We start from the raw sequence: 20,633 nt of genomic DNA, 5'->3' as shown, positions 1-20,633 counted from the left end.
ATTGCTTGAAAGAGGAATGCTCATCTTGCTAAATCCAAGTCACTTCGAGTCTAAACTTGTGCTATACTTCAGCTTACATTTCTCCAAAATGTAATTCTATTTCAAATTTACAAATTAAAGTTATTAGTAGCCTTCTCACTAGCTGAGACTAACTGTTATGCTTCTTTTTCCCTTCAGATAATGCTAGTGAAAATTCTTCCATGCAGAGATCACAGTCCCTTCCACAAACTTCCACACCTCCCTTGGTGAGTGGAATGGCAGACTATAATACCTCAATTACTCCTGCATTGACTGAAAGAGAAGCATCCCGATTGGACAAATTTAAGCAGCTACTTGCTGGCCCCAATACAGATCTTGGTGAGTATTTCTTATAGGAGCTGTGAATTACATCTAAATTATTCTTCAAATATAAAATTTTCCTCTTTGATGTACTGTTCTGCCTGATAGTTTGGTTAGGATCTAATCCTTTCAACATTTAGAATTGATCTTGCAAAAGAATGACAGAATATAATCAAATGCTTGTAGTATTCATGCTTGTAATATGCAATTTGCATACGTAGGGTATTAGATGGCTTCCTGTTCTTTTCTTTCTCACATTATTTCTTCCTACTGGACTAATCTCTGGAGAAAAAACAAAGTATAATTAGCTGTGTTTAGCGTTAATGCCTCACAGTGGAACAGTATGCAGTATAAGAATGATTCTCACGCTTAGAGTTATGAATATGAAAAATGATGAGCCGTGGAAGTATTACTGCTTGTCTGCTCGGTGAGCATTCTTCATGTTCACGGACTAATACAGTAGTTCTGTGTCTCATCTGTGAACGCTGACAACATGTTAATGTGGAAACAAATGTATTGTCAGATAACTTGACTGTTCCCTTTGTGCGCTGGATTTTAACTGCTGAATAGTAAATACAAGTGCTGGGAGGGTATCACAGAATCAAATGGCTTTATATCCCAAGTGAAAATCAGGTAGAAATAGTACACTGCATTTTGGAGAACTTGGCTAGTCACTTAAAAGTAGGATCTTGTGTCAAAATAATTAATAAACAAAATGACTTTGAGTTAGACCATTCTGGAAGATATCTACAAGAAACTCTTATGGAAGGAAGGAGAAACTGCATGTTTGCAGTTCTTGAGTTGACGCTTTCCCTCCCTGTAGCTGACATGAGACTTCTTCAGTATAATAGGGCTGAAGTTGTAGCTTTTTTTCCTTTCTGTGTTGTGTCTTATTATGAGGTTGATGCTAGTAAAGTAGAACTATGGAAACAATACTGACTAGATTAGACTTAATGCTTCAGTGAGTTATAGGATATTCTTATAAAATGCAACTGTGAATAAACTCTGAGGCATTAAAACTAATTACATATTTTATATAAGCTTGAAAATAATAGTCAAATATCACCTTTTCTCACTTTGATCTAACAGATGTTATGAGCTATGTCGTTGTGACTGACATGAAAACTCATATAACTTTTAAGAATGTCGTAATGGTAGAAATCTTTGTTACATAAGATTACAAAGTCAGAGAGAAAATAAAGTTTAATTTAAACCTCTCCGTTTCACTTTTGATGTCTAATTGGATGGGAATACTTTCCCAGTAAATCAAACTTGGGCATTCAAGTAAGGTATTTTGGAAGGGAGTGAAAGAATTTCCACTCTTATTAGGACTGCAGTCACCATGACTGTGGTGAGAGTTTAGTCAATGTTGTTTAAACAAACTGGGTTTGTTTTTTCCCTATTGAACTTTCTAAATCTCACACAGGAAAAATACAGAGGAATACAAAATTTGACTATGTTGCTTTTCTATCCAATAAGCTCTCAACATTATTTCTTGTAGATACCACTAAATAATGCTTTTTCGATGTCTGTTCATAGGAAACTTATTCTTTCTCTTGCTCTACGAACTGTAATGAGTACCAAATTTGAAGTTGTGTGAATTAGATTTTTTTTTTTTTTTGTGTGTGTGGTTTTTTTTTTTTATTCAAAATATTTGTATCATTTTATATCTGGGATATGTTCGGTAGTATCTCCTAATAAATCTATAAATAACTCATGTTTTTTCTTAGTGAAAGAAATTAACTATTTACGACACACCAACTCTTGATGATCATGACGCTATTAAGAGTAGATCATATGTGAAGGTAGTGCTCGGACTACATTATATGTATGTATCAGGGAAAATGTGTGCATGCATATATCTGTACAGAAACATACATATGACCGTATGTACAGTTCATCAGAATCTGGTATGTGCATGTGTGTATTCATTTTTGGGAGTTGTTTGGTTTAGCTTCATGTTACAATGAAGACTATATTTAAAAATCTTGATTTAATGAGAGTAGTAGCCTGGGAAAACTGTTGTGGGTTGTGTGTGGTGGGATTTTTTTGTTATCGTGTTTTTGGAGGGTTCCTGCTTTTTTTTTTTTTTTTTTTTTTTCTTTAGAGTAATACTGAAAATGGACTAAGGTAGAACTAGTTAACAGGCTCCAAGCAAAGATTTGTAGTGAGTAATGAAGCGACAGGTAGCTACTCTGTTGCAGCTGTCTCATTCTCTTTGTGTGAGTGTGATGTTGTGGTATGTGTGGGTCTTTGTTTTGTGTTAGATCCACAGATAGTTGGGTTTTGTTTGTCATGATGAATTGAATTAGTGGTTAGTTGTCTTGGAGACGTTTTAGCAAATATTTCTGTTCATTTTTGTGTGTAGTAGTGTTGGTTTTGCCTGGAAGTAGTAGTAGCAGAAGTAAAGTATTTCTGTTGACTTTGTTTTCTTAATATAGTTTTGCATATTGTTGAAAGAGATTATGTGACAAGTCCTTTCAGAGCAATATAAAGATAAGTTAATCTGTGGAACTGAAACAATGTCATGCACATTTTCAACTCAAGACTTTTTTCTCTTATCACTTGAGAAATCAACGTAGACTAAGAATGCAAAATAATACAAATGACCTTGAAATCCTGTCAGTCACACTAGAATAATGATTATACTATAAAGACAGTGTAAAATGCAATGTTAGTCTTGTATGGCAACTAAAGGTTGTGAAAGAGTGTGTGTTTTCACAAGAAAACTTTCAAAAAGGTGGGTTATGCATGTAAATTTGGAAGTGAAGATTATTTTAGCTGTTGAATGAAGCCCACTAGTAGATTTTGGAGTTGGGTTTGGCCCATTGCTTTAATATTGGAAAATTGTGGAGATAGGTAGGTTCTATCATACTGAGCAAAATAATATACTAGGTATAGTCTGCAATTGAGATACAAATCCACTAGGAAATATTACATAAATATATAATGATGGAACCATTCTCAAAGTTTCTGTGTATGGTTTTATTCAGCAGACACTTGCATATACAAATAGTTATTAGAGCAAGGCACAATCTGAGAACACAAACAAGGAAAGGAAGAACCACCACCCTGAATTCTCAGAATATAGAAGAATTAATTTTTTTAGGTTACCAAACTCTTATTTATGAACAAAGAGCCTATTTCCATGGCTCAAAAGTGCCCTTAACTCTTTTTTTTTTTTTTAATATCTTGTAGAGCTGAACTAATAAACTCACTCTTGCAAATTATAACCTCCCTTGTAGTTGTTCTGAATCTTCCCTTAAGCCCTCCTAACACACTTTACGTCTGTCCTGCAGCTATTTTTGTTGTTTGTATGGTAAACAGATGCAAGTAATATGCCTTATTTCCATTTGACACTTTTTATTTGACTATTGCTATGCTGTTATTACCTCTAATATAAATGGGAAAAGTGTAATGTAAATTGGATGTCAAGAGTAGCTAGCTATGTGAAAAAAACCAAAAAACTGGTTCCTATAGAAATATTACTTTTAGGTATACGATTTGTGCTGCAGGAGAGAGGTATTCAAGAGTCCTGTCAATATACCTTCAAGTAGTAATATAAAGTAGAGAATGAGGAGATAATCTCATAAAGTTAAAATTACAAAATGAAAGCTGCTAAACAAGCTGAACCATGTTAGGGCAAGAAATGTGGCGTGGTGGAAGGAGCCTGTTATTAGAAGCAGTTTTGAGTGGAGAGGGACTGGAGGACTGACGACTCCTGTCAATTAGATCCTGCTGAGGTGTACTGGGTCCAGATTTAGGAGGCAGGGTAGGACTGGAGGCAGCTGTGCAGCTGTGTTTCATAGATAACTCTAGGGTAGACAGTAGGGCTTGCATGTCTACGCAGCCTCCCACTCCTGGTTCTGCATGCCAGGTTATTCAGAGAGAATGATTTACACCAATTGTTTTGTGCAATCAGCCTGTGCTTATGCTTGACTTGCAGTCTATTTGATGTAGATTTACTTCATTTCAGGCCTTGTCTTTCCTTGTAATGGACCTTGTGTTACTGAATGAAGATGGGCTCTGTGCTTGCAGAATCTTTTGCAAACAATTGGTTGCTTTGAGGGGGGGGCAGTGGATGAGACTTTAACTAAGCAGCATAGGGAGACCGTCTCCGAGAAGAAATTTCTCTTTCCTGCAACAGATCACTGTTTACTTATTTAAGAGGAATAGTACTGCTATGTCTGTCTAGTTTCCAATTTAAGTTTAATGCTATTAAATTTGTTAGACTTGTGTTTTCAAGTAGTCTTGTACAATGTTGTTTTTACCCATTGTTTATATGTTCTAGATGTGTATTAAACCTGATTAAATATAGTAATTATCTTTTATTTATGGATATTAATTGGTAACAGCAATCTGTTACGTCCTTTAAAGCTGTTTTTTAAACTGATGTTATAGAAAAGTTTCAGTAACTTTACAAAATTCATTAATTGAAGTTAACTTGATTAATTTTGTTCCCAGCCTCATTAATTTATCTTCACTGGACTGCATAGCTATTTATCTCTATGCTTCTAGTCCATCCACGTCATTTAGAGTTTTATTGCCCCCTGCAGTTTTGAATTATCTGTATTTGATCACATTAGTGCTTATTCTTCTTCCAGTTCATTGATGTATAGTATAAAGTGAACAAGATGAGTCCTACCACTACTTCATGTGACATGCCATTAGTCATATCCATCTTTTCAAACTATTATCACCAAAAGGTATCCTCTCTGATTCCTGTTCTGTTCCAGTTAGCTTTTTATCTGCAAAACATGCTTGCCTTTTCAGCTAATAAATAAAACTAATTAAAAAAATGGTAACACTCTACTATTAGCCTGTGGAACACTTTTTTAAAAAAAAAAAAAATCTTCTGAAAGAAATCAGTGCTAAACGATTCCTTATATTAGTTGCTTTTTGCACGATTAGTATTTTGTTTTCCTATTTTCTGTGGCTTTGTCTCATAACTTGTGGTTTCAGGTAACTTATTCTGATTACTACTTTAGTGGGATATTCCAATTTAAAGTTATTAATTTGTTATTTTTTGTTGTAACTAGGTAATAATAAGCTCTTGAAAAAATTTTGAGAACACTTTGCATAGTCCATTTGCGGAGGATGTATTTCTCTTCTTTTGTAAAGATATTTGATTGACATAGTAGTCATTACATTACATAATAAGTCTTGGCATTTTTAACTAGTTTACTCTGTATTGGACCAGTATTTAGTATTTCTTTTTTAGTAAACTATTTCTTTTCTTCCAGTTTTTCATTTGTTTTCTGTACCTTCTCTGATGTCAGGTTTTCAGTGTTTTGTTTTGGTGGGTTTTTTATGGTTTTTTTTTGTGTGTTTTTTTTTTTTAGTTCCTCTGCTATGCCCCTAGTTCCTAATATTCAAAATACCAATTAAAATAATTAATTTAGTAATTTGTGACTGTCACTCTTGAAAAGCAGATAATGTTGTTAGCATATTTATTAGAGGAAGATTGGTTTTTTTGCTAACTTTACATTTTCAAAGAAAAAAGTAGGAAGCGTTATTACAGAAGTTACAGGAATTACAAAAAGTGTAATTTCATATTATCTCATAACAATAGCTGATTGCCTCTGTGCAATATAATAGAATTCCAGGGTGTCTTTTAGAAATAAAATGAATTTTATTTTCTAAATTAAATTTAGAAAGAAAACTTAGTTTGCAAAAGTTACAACAGAGTTATAGTAGTTATTTGCTACACTGTTGATGTTGAATATATAGCTGGCAAACTCTTCTTAAAATGTATCTGTCAAAACTGAATCATGGGAAGTTAGAAGAACTCCATGGTCAGAAACTGGTTACGGTACAGAGTCATATTGAAGGTACTCACTATGACAGCAATTGTAACTCCTTCCTTTCCTTCAGCTCTACCTTCAAGATTATCCACACAAACACGCCAGAATAACACCCCTTTCTAGTATGACACTTGTGGTTTGAGTCATTTATATCTTATGCTTTTTCAGTTACTTTAATTTTTACACTCACGGACAGAGAAAAATATAGAGCACTTTAATCATATTAAAAAAATCCATGTTCTTTTAAAATGAACATTGATTTATTTTTTTTTTACTCTATCTAGTAGGAAAAAGCAAATAACTATCATTTTCACTTGGTACAGATATAGAAGCCATATACCTCTGTCTTATAACGTTTAGAACTGTGCTAGTTACATCTTTTTCCATTTGATTGATCTGAAAACATGAATAAGTATCTTCATCACCCATTTGTCTCTCATACACATAGTTGTAAAATTCTAGAGACCTTGACATTTAAACAGTTCTTGATTGTACTGAAAGGCTTTACAGTTATACTTTTGCTTTCACAGTAAGACAAAAGATTGTGTAAATTTATTTTTTGTTCAGCCAGACATGAGTATATGGTAATAGAGAAGCAAAAATTCATTTTTCGGTATCCAACTTGTCTGCAATTTAATGTAGACTCTGTATTAGTTTTTGTTTAGCATTGTCTGATGAACATGAAGTATCAGGTATCAGTTTTCTGGCATCATATAGACTGATGCAATTTGAATTGTAAGCTTCGTCTGGTCCCAAGAGAGATCACTACTGAATTGCATGATGTTGTTATACAGTTCTGGTATTCTTTGGGACATATTAAACTTCTATGTTTTGATTATACTTGATGAATATTTTCTGTAAGTGGATGGTCAAAAATTAGTATTATAGAATCATAGAATGGTTTGGGTCGGAAGGGACCTTCAAAGATCATCTAGCTGACGTCTCTCAATAGATAGGTTTGCTCAAACCTAGGTTTGAGGTTTGAGCAACCTATCTCAATAGATAGGTTGCTCAAAGCCCCATCCAACCTGACTTTGAACACTTCCAGAGATGGGGCATCCACAACTTCTATGGAAGACCTGTTCCAGTGTCTCACCACCCACATCATAAAAAAATTTCTTCCTTATGTCCAATCTAAGCCTGCCCTCTTTCAGTTTATAACTGTTGCCTGTTGTCCTGTTGCTACAGGCTTCAGTAAAATGTGTATCTCAGTCTCTCTTATACGCCCCCTTTAAGTAGTGAAAGGCCTCAATCAGTTCTTCCTAGAGCCACCTTTTCTCCAAGCTTCCTCTGGACTCATTCAAGCATGTCCATGTCTATCTTGTGCAGGGGACCACAGAGCTGGGCACAGTACTCCAGGTGGGGTCTCATGAGAGCGGAATAGAGGGGAGAATCACCTCCCTTGGCCTGCTGGCCGCGCTTCTTCTGGTTGGTCTTCTGGGCTGTGAGTGCACCTTGCTGGCTTGTGTCCAGCTTTTCATCCACCAACATCCCCAAGTCCTTCTTGGCAGGGCTGCTCTCAATCCCTTCATCCCCCAGCCTGTGTTGATACTGGTGCAGGATCTTGCACTTGGCCGAACTGTTGCCATCCAGAGGGACGTTCACAGGCTCGAGAGGTGGGCCTGTGACAACCTCATGGAGTTTAATCAGGCCAAGTGCAAGGTCGGGTGGGTCAGGGCAGTCCCAAGCACAAATACAGGCTGGACGGAGAATGGATTGAGAGCAGCCGTGGGAGAAGGACTTGGGGGTGTTGGTGGATGAGAAGCTCAGCTGGCAGTGTGTGCTTGCACCCCAGAAGGCCAACCGTATCCTGGGCCACGTCAAAAGAAGCGTGGCCAGCAGGTCGAGGGAAGTGATTCTCCTCCTCTACTCTGCTCTGGTGAGACCCCATCTGGAGTACTGTATCCAGCTCTGGAGTTCTCAGCACAAGAAGGACATGGACCTGTTGGAAAGGTACTATATGATGAGGTATTCTTGCAGTTTTTATGTGTGGGTTTTTTTTTTTTTAAATTTCTTTGGTGTCTACCTTTCTGTCCTGATAACGTCATGAAAGCTGAATTCACACAGACACTATGTGCAATCTGCATTATCATAGTAAAAGAGACTTGGGTGAGAAGTCCAGTGTTCCCTGTGGTAGTCATAGACTTTGCGAGGGAGCAGCCTTGCCTGGTTCCCGCACCATCATGCAGATGACACAGCAGGAGAGGAACTTATCAGCAATGTCACCAACAAGGCTATTGAGAACTTTGAACTTTCTTTGGGCCCTGAAGCTTTTGAACATCAAGATTAGCAATTTACATGATGTAATGAGTGAGACATCCTGCCTGTAAGTCAGTTTACCAGGCCTCAAGGAAGTATAATTCATCCTGTATGTTTTCTTGCCACCATGTCTTCCACTGCTAAAAAAAATAATAAATACAAACTTATTTCACAGTTAGGTACTTCATTTGCAGTCACTTAAATTTGTGCATTTGTAGAGAAATTGGCATATTAATCTTTCTGCAAATTTCATATTGTAGGAATTAACTGTCATCTCCAGAAAATGGGTTGATGCTTTGTCCCCCTAGTTTCAGCTTCTTTTGATGGAGAAAAGAACCAGAACCTAAATTTACAGTATAAAAGATTTGTAAGATTTCCTGATCTTGCAGATATTTTCTGAAACATCAGTACATTCTGTTAAATATGTCTCCTTTGCAGAATAGCATTCTTCACACGTGCAAACAGATTACAATTTCTTTTTTTTTTTAATGTGTTATAACTGGAAATTGTTTTGCAATATACTGTCAGCTTCAAACATAGCTCTAAAGAAGCTTCCTTTGAAATTATAACTTACTAGTTCAGATTTAGAAAATGCCTAGAAGAAAGACAGAATTGATATTAATGTTCCTGATTACAAGATTTAACTGAAGAATTCCTTTAAAAAAATACGTACATTTTCTTGCAATGAAGTCTTGCATTTAAAATTTTTTACTACTTGCACTGCTTTTTCAATATGAAAGCCTAATGCCTATTTAAGATAGTTATGTTTGCCAGTTCAATCTGGAACAGAGCCTGGTGTAAATTAAAGCTAGAACCATTGTGGTGGTTTAAGTTTGAGAAGTACAAGGAAGAAAGCTTAAATATGAGAAATGTTTTCTATGAAAATGTACTTCTGAAGTTTGAGTCTTGCTTTTATATTTAGAAGGAAGTCCAGAACTGGAAGATATACATATTTATATATATATAAAGCGGTTATTACCTGGGCGGGTAATCACAGTGGAACGTATTTCACTGTGTATATGCTGTGCTGCCTTCCTGATACTGATTATTAGTTAGATATGCCCTCACGTGTGTTTTAGCAATAATGGACATCTACTCTGGAGATATAATGCATACTTGTAGTTAACTGAGAAAACCTTATGTGGATTAGAGGTTATGGGCTAGCCTTTTACAGGAATTTGATGCAAGAGGTGGGAAATTTGGGAAAAGCTTTTAAACCCTATCCTCATTTTTTTTTTTTTAAATGGTAGCTCTTATTGTTATAAGTCTTTACTCCAGTGATTGTATTGGAAATATTATATTCAGTTTAGGTACAGATGAGGCTCTTTTGCAGCTGGGTGTTTGTTCTTGGTTAAAGCTGACAATTAAAAGGAGAATAAAAGGATTTTTCATTTTACATACTAGCAATTTGTCATTTTTTGTGAACTGTGAGCTAAATTCAGCAGCTTCACCTCCCTTAGTGCTTGACCACAAAGTGACATTCAGTCTTGTTTCCTGTCTTTCCAAATCCATCAAACCTTTAAGATGAATGCAGTACAGTCCCACTAGTCTCCTCACTTCGAGTCGATCGGCAGACATTAGCTCTTCTTGGAGGCAGGAAATACTAAGATATCAGATGCCTGGAAGTGACGCAGAATTCACTGTGTTAATATGAACAGAAAGAGCCAAATTCAGTACTTGAAAAGCTAAACTATTTTGTATGACGAAGTCAATTAATTCATTTTGCAAGATTGCCTGCTTTTTTATTTGACTTTCCCAAGCTGAACTTTGAATTCGCATGGAGGAGGTGATCCAAGGGCAGAACTGTAGCTCGTTAGGCGTATTTCATGTGAAATTCTTTGCCTGATCAGTATGCTCTTTATTCTGTACGTCATGGAGTTTATCAGCAGTTTTCCTCCTAAGCCAAAGATATTGAGGGAAATTATAAAAAGAAAGGAAGTCTTTGCTTTTCTTATGTGTTAAATAAGCATGCATTGTAGGTAGACTTACTGGGTTTGGTTTTTTTGTTATGGGGAAGATCTCTAGTATTAGCTCTTGTGAATAATTGCATTAATTCTGTGGCTCAGTAATTTAGACATGTATCTATTAAACCTGATTATTTTAGTTGTACCTTTCTTGTACTATAGCTTCTCTATGAAGGACCAGTGTCAGTTAGATTGCATTTTTGAATGTAGATATTGCAAGTGTCTTTAATGCAGTGTCTTTTTTTAAGTCTGTTTAGTTTGTTTTGTAGGAGTCTTTTCTTAATAACATGAGGCTTTAATATTATCATAAGTAAATTTATGCCTTGGTTATTTGTTCCAAATGCATATGAATGTTTTTTTTTTTTTAAAAAAAACCCAAAGTTATGGGGGGGATGGAACACAGCTGACATTGTCCAAAAGTAAATAATTATTACTTGGCTGTTCGCTTAACAACTGGATTTTTCTTGTGATTGGTCAACAGACTGCAAAATTCCATCTTCTCCCCAAACAGGAGAAATGAATACTGTCTGTTATTTCTAAGGAAGTGGGAAAATTGTCTCCTTTAATTAACTGGTACTGTAAGGGGTGTTTCCCATTTTCTCTATTTCTGTATAGAGAGATACCTTAGTTCTGCTTGGAAAGCTTGTTAGATACTGTTTGAAGAGCTTTAAGGTAAAAATAAAAACAGTTGATGATGCACAGAAATTGAATGTTGGAGGAAAACTGTGAAAAAAATATAATGCCATTTAAAATCTTCTGCCGGCATAGTTGTTCTCCATGACTTATTTTCATAATTTACATTGTTGGCTTCACTTGTTGCATTTGTTTCTTAGTTGTTTTATTAATCTTCCTTTTGCCATAGTTTTCCTGATCACTTGCTTTCTCATACCTTCTAACACCAACCTCATCCACTTTTGCTTCTCCAACTTTCTACGCGAAATAACGGACAAGGTGTACTTTCCTGCTCTTTCCTAGCAAAGGTCCTGAAAAGGGTCTTACCCTGTATTTACAACGTTGGATTGGACTTTATTTTCTGTTTTCTGCATGCATTCAGAATAACTCTTTGTTCCATTGAGAAGATTAAGGGCAGTGTTTGCTTGAAAAAAATTTAATGAAGTGCCTAACAGAGCTATTATTCATTTGGAAACCAGTTGCTGTGGTTGCCATAGTAATAACTAGCCCTCTATTAAAGCTGTTTTCTATATGTACTGCCTGTATTGTAATGTGCTGTTGGGGGAGCTGCAGTTCCGTGATTCTGTGCTCTTGAAAGAATTTTCCAGCTTTGTATAGTTAAATTATCCAAGGAATTTATGTTATAGGAACATAAAACATGTAAATCTAGTTTATCATATCTATCATGGAATTGTTCATGCAGGCCATCACTTCATGTAGCCATTTACAGTAATCTCAATGAAATAACAGCTGTATCAAAAATGAATAATACATACACAGAAATTTTGAGCTCCTTTAATATTTCTTGACTTATTTTTTATTTATTTGTAGCTGATAGAATGATGAGCTTGTAGTTCCAAGAAAAATACTTGTAGACTTGGTCGTTTCCCCACGTGTGTTTTAGGTGTAATGGGTAATAGCTCTAGTAATAGCTTGTGGGTTTAGAAAGCTGGTAAATTAATGGCATGTTTTCTTTGTAGAATGCCCCATGAAATATTTATGGAATATGAAGGATCTTTAAATCTATGGAAGTAAAAGGATACTGTCTTAAGATTTCTTTTAGAATAATTGCTTTAAACTTTTTCTTCTTCAGAGAGAAATGTGTATCCAAATGTATCGTAGTAAAGCAGGTAAAACAAATTTTTCCAAAACTAAATGAACTATATCAAAACGAAGCATTTACATGCCATATTATTCCTTCATAATAAGCTATCCTAACCCAAAAATGTTTCTGCAAAAAAGAAATGCTGTCTCTGTGAGCAGAAGTGACAGTTGGCTAGTGCTAGCAAATGGAGATACTTTTTGGTCTAAAATCTATAGCGATTTATAAACATTTTGATACTTATTCGGCACAGAGTTATGTAAAATAATGAGACAACTGAAAGACAGAGTAGCAACTGGGGTTCACAGTGTTGCTTCAGAAAGTATCCTTTCCATCTGGGGCAGAGTTTATAGACAAGGTTTTACAAACACTGCTCTTGGATCTGGCTAATTTCAGCTCTGAATCAGTAGGTTAAAATTAATTCTATGCTCATATTTTTATGAAGTGGTCCTGTCTGTGATAAGAATGTTTTACAACTGCTCATTTTCAAAATAATTGTTCTCGAGTTTTAAGAAAATGTTAATTATATTGAAGCAAGGATATTTTTGCAGTACTATCATGATTGAAAAATGTGTGTCTCATTTGTAGGTGGCATTAAAACTCCTTTGTAGAAATCCTGTGCTAGGCAGGCATGTTCACGAGCTCATAACTAGGACATCTAATTCCCTGGGAAATCTACAAGGGGAAAGAGTTAGTATAATGACAATAAATGGAAATTATGCTTTGACTAAGGAGAATGTAACATTTCAACCAATGACAAATAGTTCAATGGTTAATGAGATATTAAATAAAGGACAAGTTTCAGATATAAGTGCAAGTACATTTCCTTGGTACTCTCAAAGTCTTGGTTGAGGATAGATTTCTTCTGCTGCCTTGATTTAAAGTGTTTCAGACTATGGGGTAGATGTATATAATCAAATAGACTTTTGCAAGACAGCAATTTCCAAGTTTTAAACCTTTATGCCTGTACTTCTATATAGCTACATTCTATGCAATAAAAATTAATAAACTTCCTGTGTGATTGGAGCCTGTTTGTACCCTACAGAGCAGAAATGTGGTAGCTTTAGATTTGTTCTTTATTTGCCCCTAATTTCATTCTTTCCTGTTTGACTACATTAAAAATAAAAATGAGAACACTCTAATAGTCGAGGACTAATTTGGGAAAAAGGGCGTGTCCATGACATCATGGGTATAGAAATGCTATGAATATTAAAAAAAACCAAACCAAACAAACCCAAAGAAATCCCAAAACAAAACCAAAACCAGCAAATGGGAAGGGGTGGGGGGGGGGGGGTGGGGGTGGGGGAGAAAGAAAAAAGCCCCCAGCACTTTAATAATGCAAGGCTTTTCTTCAGAACTATTGTGAAGGGGTATCAGCTTCTCCAAGACTGTTGTGAATGAAAGCAGGGCATAACAAAGCTGTGACATTCAGATGAGCATTTCTTTGGAAGAAAAGCTAAAATTCAGCCTTTTTTTGGTGTAATATATTAGCTATTCCTACTTCTGTGTACACAATAATAGAAGTCTGTGTAGAGGAAATCAGTAGTAAACAAAAATTCTTCTGTTTTCCCCAATTATAGTTGCACCTGGATAGGTGCTCTATGAAAGTTCTGCTCAAAGAAGTAATATCAAGTAAATTGGATTTTGTGTTCAACCTTTGCTTTAATTATTAACAATAATAGAGGAGTAAAAATATTTCAGAAATTAAATTTAGCCCGCACCTAGATTCTTTATTTTGACCTTTGGATGCTTTTTCTGCATTTGACAGTGCATAGACAAAGTTTTTTGATAGTTCTTTGATGTTCTACTGATCTTCCTTACTAAAGATGACCTGGGAAAAGAATAGAAGGCTTAGGTGTTAATGGTGAGAGAAAGGCCCCAGTTGCTTGTTGGAAATTGATCAGAGACGGCTTGTGCATTGTATATTAACAGCAGTAAATATATATTGCATTTAAACTCAGTACTATAATGTATAGTAATAATATAACTTCCCTTCTTTTGGATGTTATACTAAACTTTATACTAAAATGAAGTAAAAAACCCTCAGGCTTCAAGGGCTAACTCCGAGTCAAACATTTGGAGTATTTTGGTATGCATACAACTCCAGCTGCAGCATTGGGCTTTCTGTCTTTCAATTTACCTCCTTCATCTTAGCAAGTAATTTTTGGCATCTCTTTCCATTAGTTGGCATTCATCCTTTCATTTTGTGAATTCATAGGAATAGTCACACGCGTTAGCGGGGAAAACGCAAAAAAAAATTCAGGAAAGGAAGGAAATAAAAACTTCTGCTGGTGGACAGGTTGAAGAGATAACAGGTTCCCCGTATAAAAAGCTGACAGAAGTTAGAAAAATAGCGCTTCGTTTTCCAGCCTCTCTCTGCCTCCTCTTTGTGAAGATGGAGCATCTGTGGATGTAGGTAGGAACTGTTCAGTCTCTTTGAAGCTGTGAGATGGGTTCCAGGTTTGGAGCTTCTGTGGCTGTTGGAAGCCACTGGGGCTGGTGACAACTTTCAAGGCCAGACGCTCAGGCGTGTGCAGATAAACACAAGACTTCTTCTTTCTGGGATGCCAGGAAGGATTCAATGTCGAATGTGTGAGCTGATTTTTATCATGTCAAGGCTGTTTGTAAGAGCAGCACATCATACCTGTTTTCTAACAATGTTTTGTCAAGTATCTCATTTGCTTCTGTTTCTTGGAAAGGTGCTGTTTTTAGAGGTGTAATCAAATATTTTTTTCTTTGCATGACATCTTTGTGGATTTATTTGCTCTTAAGTTGAACTTCTGACCTCTGTCAGGCATTTCATGTCATTTTTTTGTAGCTCTCTTGTATTCTCAACAAACTCATGTCTAGCTATTTGCTCCCTTGAGCGTGCTGTGTGTTACATATTGGCCCAGTATGGAACTTTTTTAAAATAAATATTTTTATCATGTGTTATATGGAGAAAATTCATCCTTAAGTGGATTTTCTGTTACAAGGTACTGTAGCATCTGAACGTGCTTAGCACTTCTTGGTGGGAAAGCTAAATACTCAGGAGGAAATGGGGAGAACCAGGTGTTTAAAATAAAAGCTAATGAAAATTGGATAAAAAAAATGTGGCACTGTGGCAACTTACAGACTAGAACTTATTATTTTAATTTTGATATGTAAAAGTCAGAATGATTTCACCCCCTCAGGTCTTTTTTTAAAATTAAGATTCATGTGTCTCAAGGTAACCTGAGAACTTGAATGCAAGTATTTCAATTATGTGTTATCATTTGATTTTATGAAGTGATCTGGTGGGTCATTTGTAAGAATAAAGCCCATCGTAAAACCAGTAATAGACAAACTTGCTGTAAAATTTATGCATGTGTTTCAGCTAAAATGTATACGTAATTCATGTATTTTAACGGTATTATTAGAACAGCTTCACTGTCAATCTTTTACGTATATCTAAAGTGGTACTCTATGTATATGCTTCAATTTGTTCTTTCTTCTCTTGTCAACAGAAGCATTTCTATTTTATGCTTTAGTAGTGTTAAACTAAATCTTCTAGGAGCGACTTTTTTCCTGCTTTTATAATTGTTGTTGGGAAGGGCATGGTTCTTGGTTTTCTTTCCTCTTGTTTTGGTGTTGAACCGTCAGAGGAAAGTGTAATGTGAATTGATGCTTTAACAATAGCGATGCACAAGGGTCAGAAGCTGTGTGCTTTTGGGGTGATAATCATGAAAGCGTGCTACTGCACCCAAAAAGAATTCTTGCATAGCCTCTTTCAGTTGTAATGTGTGCTGTTTGTCACTGGTAAAATGCTAGTTGAGCTCACTGTAGTGAAAATTTAGGACCAGAATTTTAGATGATTTTTGGAGTAGTCTGAGATTCTGGAATTTTGGAGGACTGTGGTATAGGACAACAGTCAGTGTTGGTGCAGAAATGGAATTATCACATACCCGGGGCTAATGGGTTGTGATGGAGTTGACTTAACTCTCAGATGTGCAATCATCTGTCTGTCTTTTCCATACTGAAAGCAATTACCGTACCACTTTTGAAAGCAAAACCAGAAACAAAAACCTTGAGAAAGTTCAGAAGGCTCCCGTATGGTATGTCAACAGAGTAGAGGAGGTTATTAAATGCAATCCAAAAGGTGAAGTTCTGCGTCAAATAAGGAGAGTAGAACAGAATATAAATCCTGTCAGGCTAAATACATGGAAGCACTTCTGAAAGAGAGTTTGAGAAGCGATTTGCAAAACAACCAAACAAACTAGTATTAAATGCTTTTTATCAAATATATTGGGAGAAAGAGCATTGCCAAAGATTCTGTAGGCCCAGCAGAAAATCCAGGCATAAAAAGAGTACCCAGAGAGGATAAGGCTCTGGCAGAGGAACATAAATAATTACTTGCGTTCAGCATTCAAGAATGTAGGGAGATATTCACTCCCAAATCCTACATTATGGGGAATTAGTCAGAGGATCTGTTTCAAATAAGTGTTACGTTATAAAACAAAAATGTCTTGTCCTTGGTGTGTATTTCTACTTCTGTGTCCAGTGCTGAGATTTTCTTCCAGAAAGGGCAGTCCTTTGAAACCCAGTCTCACAGGATATGTACGTTATTGTTTGGGATTACACGACAGCTCAAGCTATTCCCAGTTAAAAGAAATGTATATTTGTTGCAAAACAGTGTCAGGAATGAAAACTGATTTGTCTTGAAACTTGCTGAAAAAAAACTTATTCCTCTTTTCTCTTTAATTTGCAAAGAGTGACTCTTTAGTTCAGTGAGTCCTACAAGTGTTTGCTTATATTTAGCCTAGAAGTGAAGGTTTCGTTTGAAATAGTGCCATAATTTAAATTCTCTTTGTCAAAACTATCTTTTCCTAGTCCTGAGTGTAGAAGGAAAGCTCAGCTGCATCACAGGATAGAAGGTTTAATAGAATAAGCTATATTCCAATTTGGTTGCATAGTTCCAGTCTTTGGCTTTAAATGCGTTACTGAAGAGTAAGTGGAGTTTTTGTCCTGGATGATTTAGTCATATGCGCCACATTTCTGATTATGACAGATCTGCATCTTTTCTTGTTTTATGCTTGGTGGGTTTTTTGGGGGGGTGGTTTTTTTTTCCTCTTTACATGGGTTGTTTTTAGAGGTTGGTACCCATGTATGTGCATAGATTCTTATCTGGATCAACTTAAGAGAGGAAAAAACCCAGTAAGGTGAAAGATGAGACAGAGTTCAATGGATTATAGAGTTGAGAATGAGCAGTTGATGTTACTTGAAAGTAATAAAAGTAGTTTCCGAGTTGCAATTTATTTTCTGTTTTCTGCATGTACTATGCTTATCACATAGTTTGTAAATGGTGTGCTTGTCTGTACCAGTAACCAAAACTTGAAGCTTTAGCAAAATGATTATGTAAGGAAGTAATAAACTAATGGATAAGATCTCTTTCCTTTCAGCCAGGCAACCAGTGACACAAATAGATCAGACCTGGCAAAGTGTCCTTGTTCATAAATGCCGCACAAGGACTAGCGGAGCAGAATGGTGCACAGTTGGACATCACTTGCCTTTGAAGACTTGGGTCCTTCCTTGTTATTAATCCAACACTGGAGCTTATAATCATGTTCTGGGGTGGAGGAGAGATACATATATAATTTGTAAATGTGTTTAGTTAAGGCAAATAGTCTCTTTTTTATTCATAAACTATCCAAAATACCATTTTTCTAGTTTTTTTGCTATTACATACTTTGCCTTCACTTGTTCTGACTGATTCCTGCCTTTTTGGCTTTTAGAAGAATATAACTAGTTGATACTACTGCGTATGATTTAGTGCTTGCTAGCTTGGGGATTTACTTGACATTGAATCATGGGTGGAATTGAAACTTGTTGCAGATGTGTTAGGGCTGCAGGCAAATACCTAAGCTGGTGACTGCCCTGCTCGGAGGCTGAGCTCACTCCCCAGGGTGTGGAGAACGACTGGAGGCGACCTGAGAAATTGCTGTACATAACAAACAGCAGCAGTGTGAGAAACTGATAGAAGTTATAGATAGCACCCTACGGCATGCCTGCATTTCACAAGTAGTAAAGGGGGAATTGTGTGAGAAATGACCAAACAGTGCCGTTGCATGGAGGGGGGCACTGGGGCCACTTTGGAAGGTGCAGTGTTACAAGACCAGCAGTGCCTAGGTAATCATTTCAGAGGTACCAAGTTTGGGTGTAGCTGTAGCAAAACTGGCACCACTAAGGGAAGAAGTAATTGGAGTGGTTTGTTAATTTGTGCCAGAGAAAAGGAGGTAGAAGGGTGGTGAAAAAAGAAGATCAAGGGAAAAAGGGTAAGGTATGCGACCAGGTGCTGTCTGGGGGTACCTGTTGGGCAGTTTATGCTTGATCATTGCTGCTGGAGTCTGACAATAGACTAAACCTGTTAAGACAATAAAATACTATTGAAGTAGCCAAACCTGCTTCAGCTGCCAGGAGGACTTAGGGGAGGAGGGTTTTCTTTGCTGGCAAGGGGGCACCTCAGTGGGTGGATCAAGAATCCTGTTATCACTAGTTTAGTGCCTCTTCCAGGCTGTTTGTGGAGCCACCACTCCGTAACAGGATGGGTATCAAAATACCTGATTTATGGTGCCTCTGGTCATTCACTGCCAATACTGTTAGACTGAGTAGTAGTTCTTGCTTTTGGCAGTCATTGGGAACTTGTAATATTAGAATTGTATCTTATCTGCTTTTGTAGACTAGAAAATTGGACTAGTAAAATAGACTAGTAACTAGAAAATAGACTAGTAAATCAGAGTAATGGTTCAGTCTTCTGCTTGCTGTGGGAAAAATGCTAAAGATGCTATGAGCTAAAATGGTATGGATTTACAAAATTGCTTTTTAGTTGCAACACTGTTCTTGATCTCAGACATCTATTACAAAGCTGTTTGTTCTTTAGAATGCAAAGATTTTGTTTTAACTTGAACTTCTTGGATAAACGTCTGTTTAAGGCCAAATATCAAGATATTCTAAAGATGATCACTTAATACCACCGTAACATAACAATTTATCGCTTCGGGAATTTCTGTGTCCTTCCTTCTGCTGCTGACCATCTCCCCTCTTCCCATCCTGAAAAACTAGTCCCTCAAAGCTATTGCTATAAAGAACCAATCCCCGAGAGCCAAGAAGCCCATTCCAAATAGCAATGTACTCAGACATTTGTTATGTTTTGAAGTAGCAGGCAGTTTTTCATCTTTTCTTAGTGTAAAAAAAAAAATTAAAAAAAAAAATTCCTATTTCTTGGTTTTTACTTCAGTAGTGTCCATCTGTGCTTCTTTTAAATGCTCCTTAATGAAGGCTGTTCCTGTCCAGCTGTGTTCTGTACCCCAGCCTTGCCGTGTGTCATGGCAGAGGTGTTTGCATGGGTTTTTTTTGTGTCATAGGTATTCTTGGGTTTTCTTCAGAATCCATTAGTGTATTTTTTCCGTTGTTCGTGGCATTCCATAGCTCTCTTACTTTAGAAATGCTTTTTGGTTGCTGTCCTCAGTGTATGAGCAGCCTATCTCTCTGCTGTTGCACTTAATGCACCTCTGTGCCCAAGCCTCGTCTTTTATTGGGAATGGACAATCCTGGGTGCCATTTCCTATTTAGTGTCAGTGAAATTCAGGAGTCACTTACATAATGTCAGAGAATTTTAGTTGCTTGCTACCTCTCTTCCCCATTGAATCCCCTGTGTTTGCAGTGACAGCATACTCATGATGAAGTATATTTACTGTGCCAACCTGTGATAACGTAGTTCAATTTAAACCTCATGCTCTTTCTTAATCAGTGTTTAAAGTCTTGGCGTGGTTTAACCCCAGCTGACAACGAAGCACCAGGCGACTGCTCGCTCACTCCCCTCCCAGGTGGGGTGGAAAAGAGAATCATAAAAGAGAAAATCAGTTGGGTTGAGATAAAGACAGTTTAGTAAGTAAAACAAAAGCTGCGCACACAAGCAAAGCAAAACAAGGAATTCATTTGTCACTTCCCACCGGCAGGCAGGTGTTCAGCCGTCCCCCAGAAAGAAAGGCTCCATCATGTATAACAGTAACTTGGGAAGACAAACACTGTAACTCTGAATGTCCCCCCTCTTCCTCCTCCTTCCCCCAGCTTTTACTGCTGACCATGATGTCACATGGTTTGGAATATCCCTTTGGTCAGTTAGGGTCAGCTGTCCCAGCTGTGTCCCCTCTCAACCTCTTGTGCACCCCCAGCCTACTTGCTGGTGGGGTGATGTGAGAGGCAGAATAAGGGAGGAATATATTGGGATACCACCAGATTTCTTGGAGTTACGTGTACAAGCGTGCTTTTGTGCGTCCTCCACCCATGCATATTTAGTGTGCAGAAGTATTGTGAGCTTCCTAATATTTTTTTGAAAGCACAGAATCATAAAATCGTCTAGGTTGGAAGGGACCTTTAAGATCATGAAGTCCAACCATCAACCTATGGCAAAACCACCACTAAACCATGTCCCTAAGCACCACATCTGCCTGTCTTTTAAATACCTCCAGGGATGGT

At 36.8% G+C, this 20,633-nt stretch overlaps 1 protein-coding gene across 3 annotated transcripts in view; it reads left to right on the top strand.

Annotated features, from left to right (window-relative positions):
- Positions 1-20,633, top strand: part of TBC1D22A (TBC1 domain family member 22A) — a 180,896-nt gene that overhangs the window by 6,067 nt on the left and 154,196 nt on the right. For all 3 annotated transcript variants that reach the window (XM_063323378.1, XM_063323377.1, XM_063323379.1), the window contains one exon: positions 178-357. In XM_063323378.1, coding sequence (XP_063179448.1) covers positions 178-357 — 180 coding nt within the window. The remainder of the gene's footprint in view (positions 1-177; positions 358-20,633) is intronic.

This window comes from Chroicocephalus ridibundus, chromosome 1 (genome assembly GCF_963924245.1).
Source record: "Chroicocephalus ridibundus chromosome 1, bChrRid1.1, whole genome shotgun sequence".
In the NCBI taxonomy this organism is placed as follows: domain Eukaryota; kingdom Metazoa; phylum Chordata; class Aves; order Charadriiformes; family Laridae; genus Chroicocephalus; species Chroicocephalus ridibundus.
Note: the sequence above shows the minus strand (reverse complement) of the source record. Positions and strands in the feature narration are given on the sequence as shown.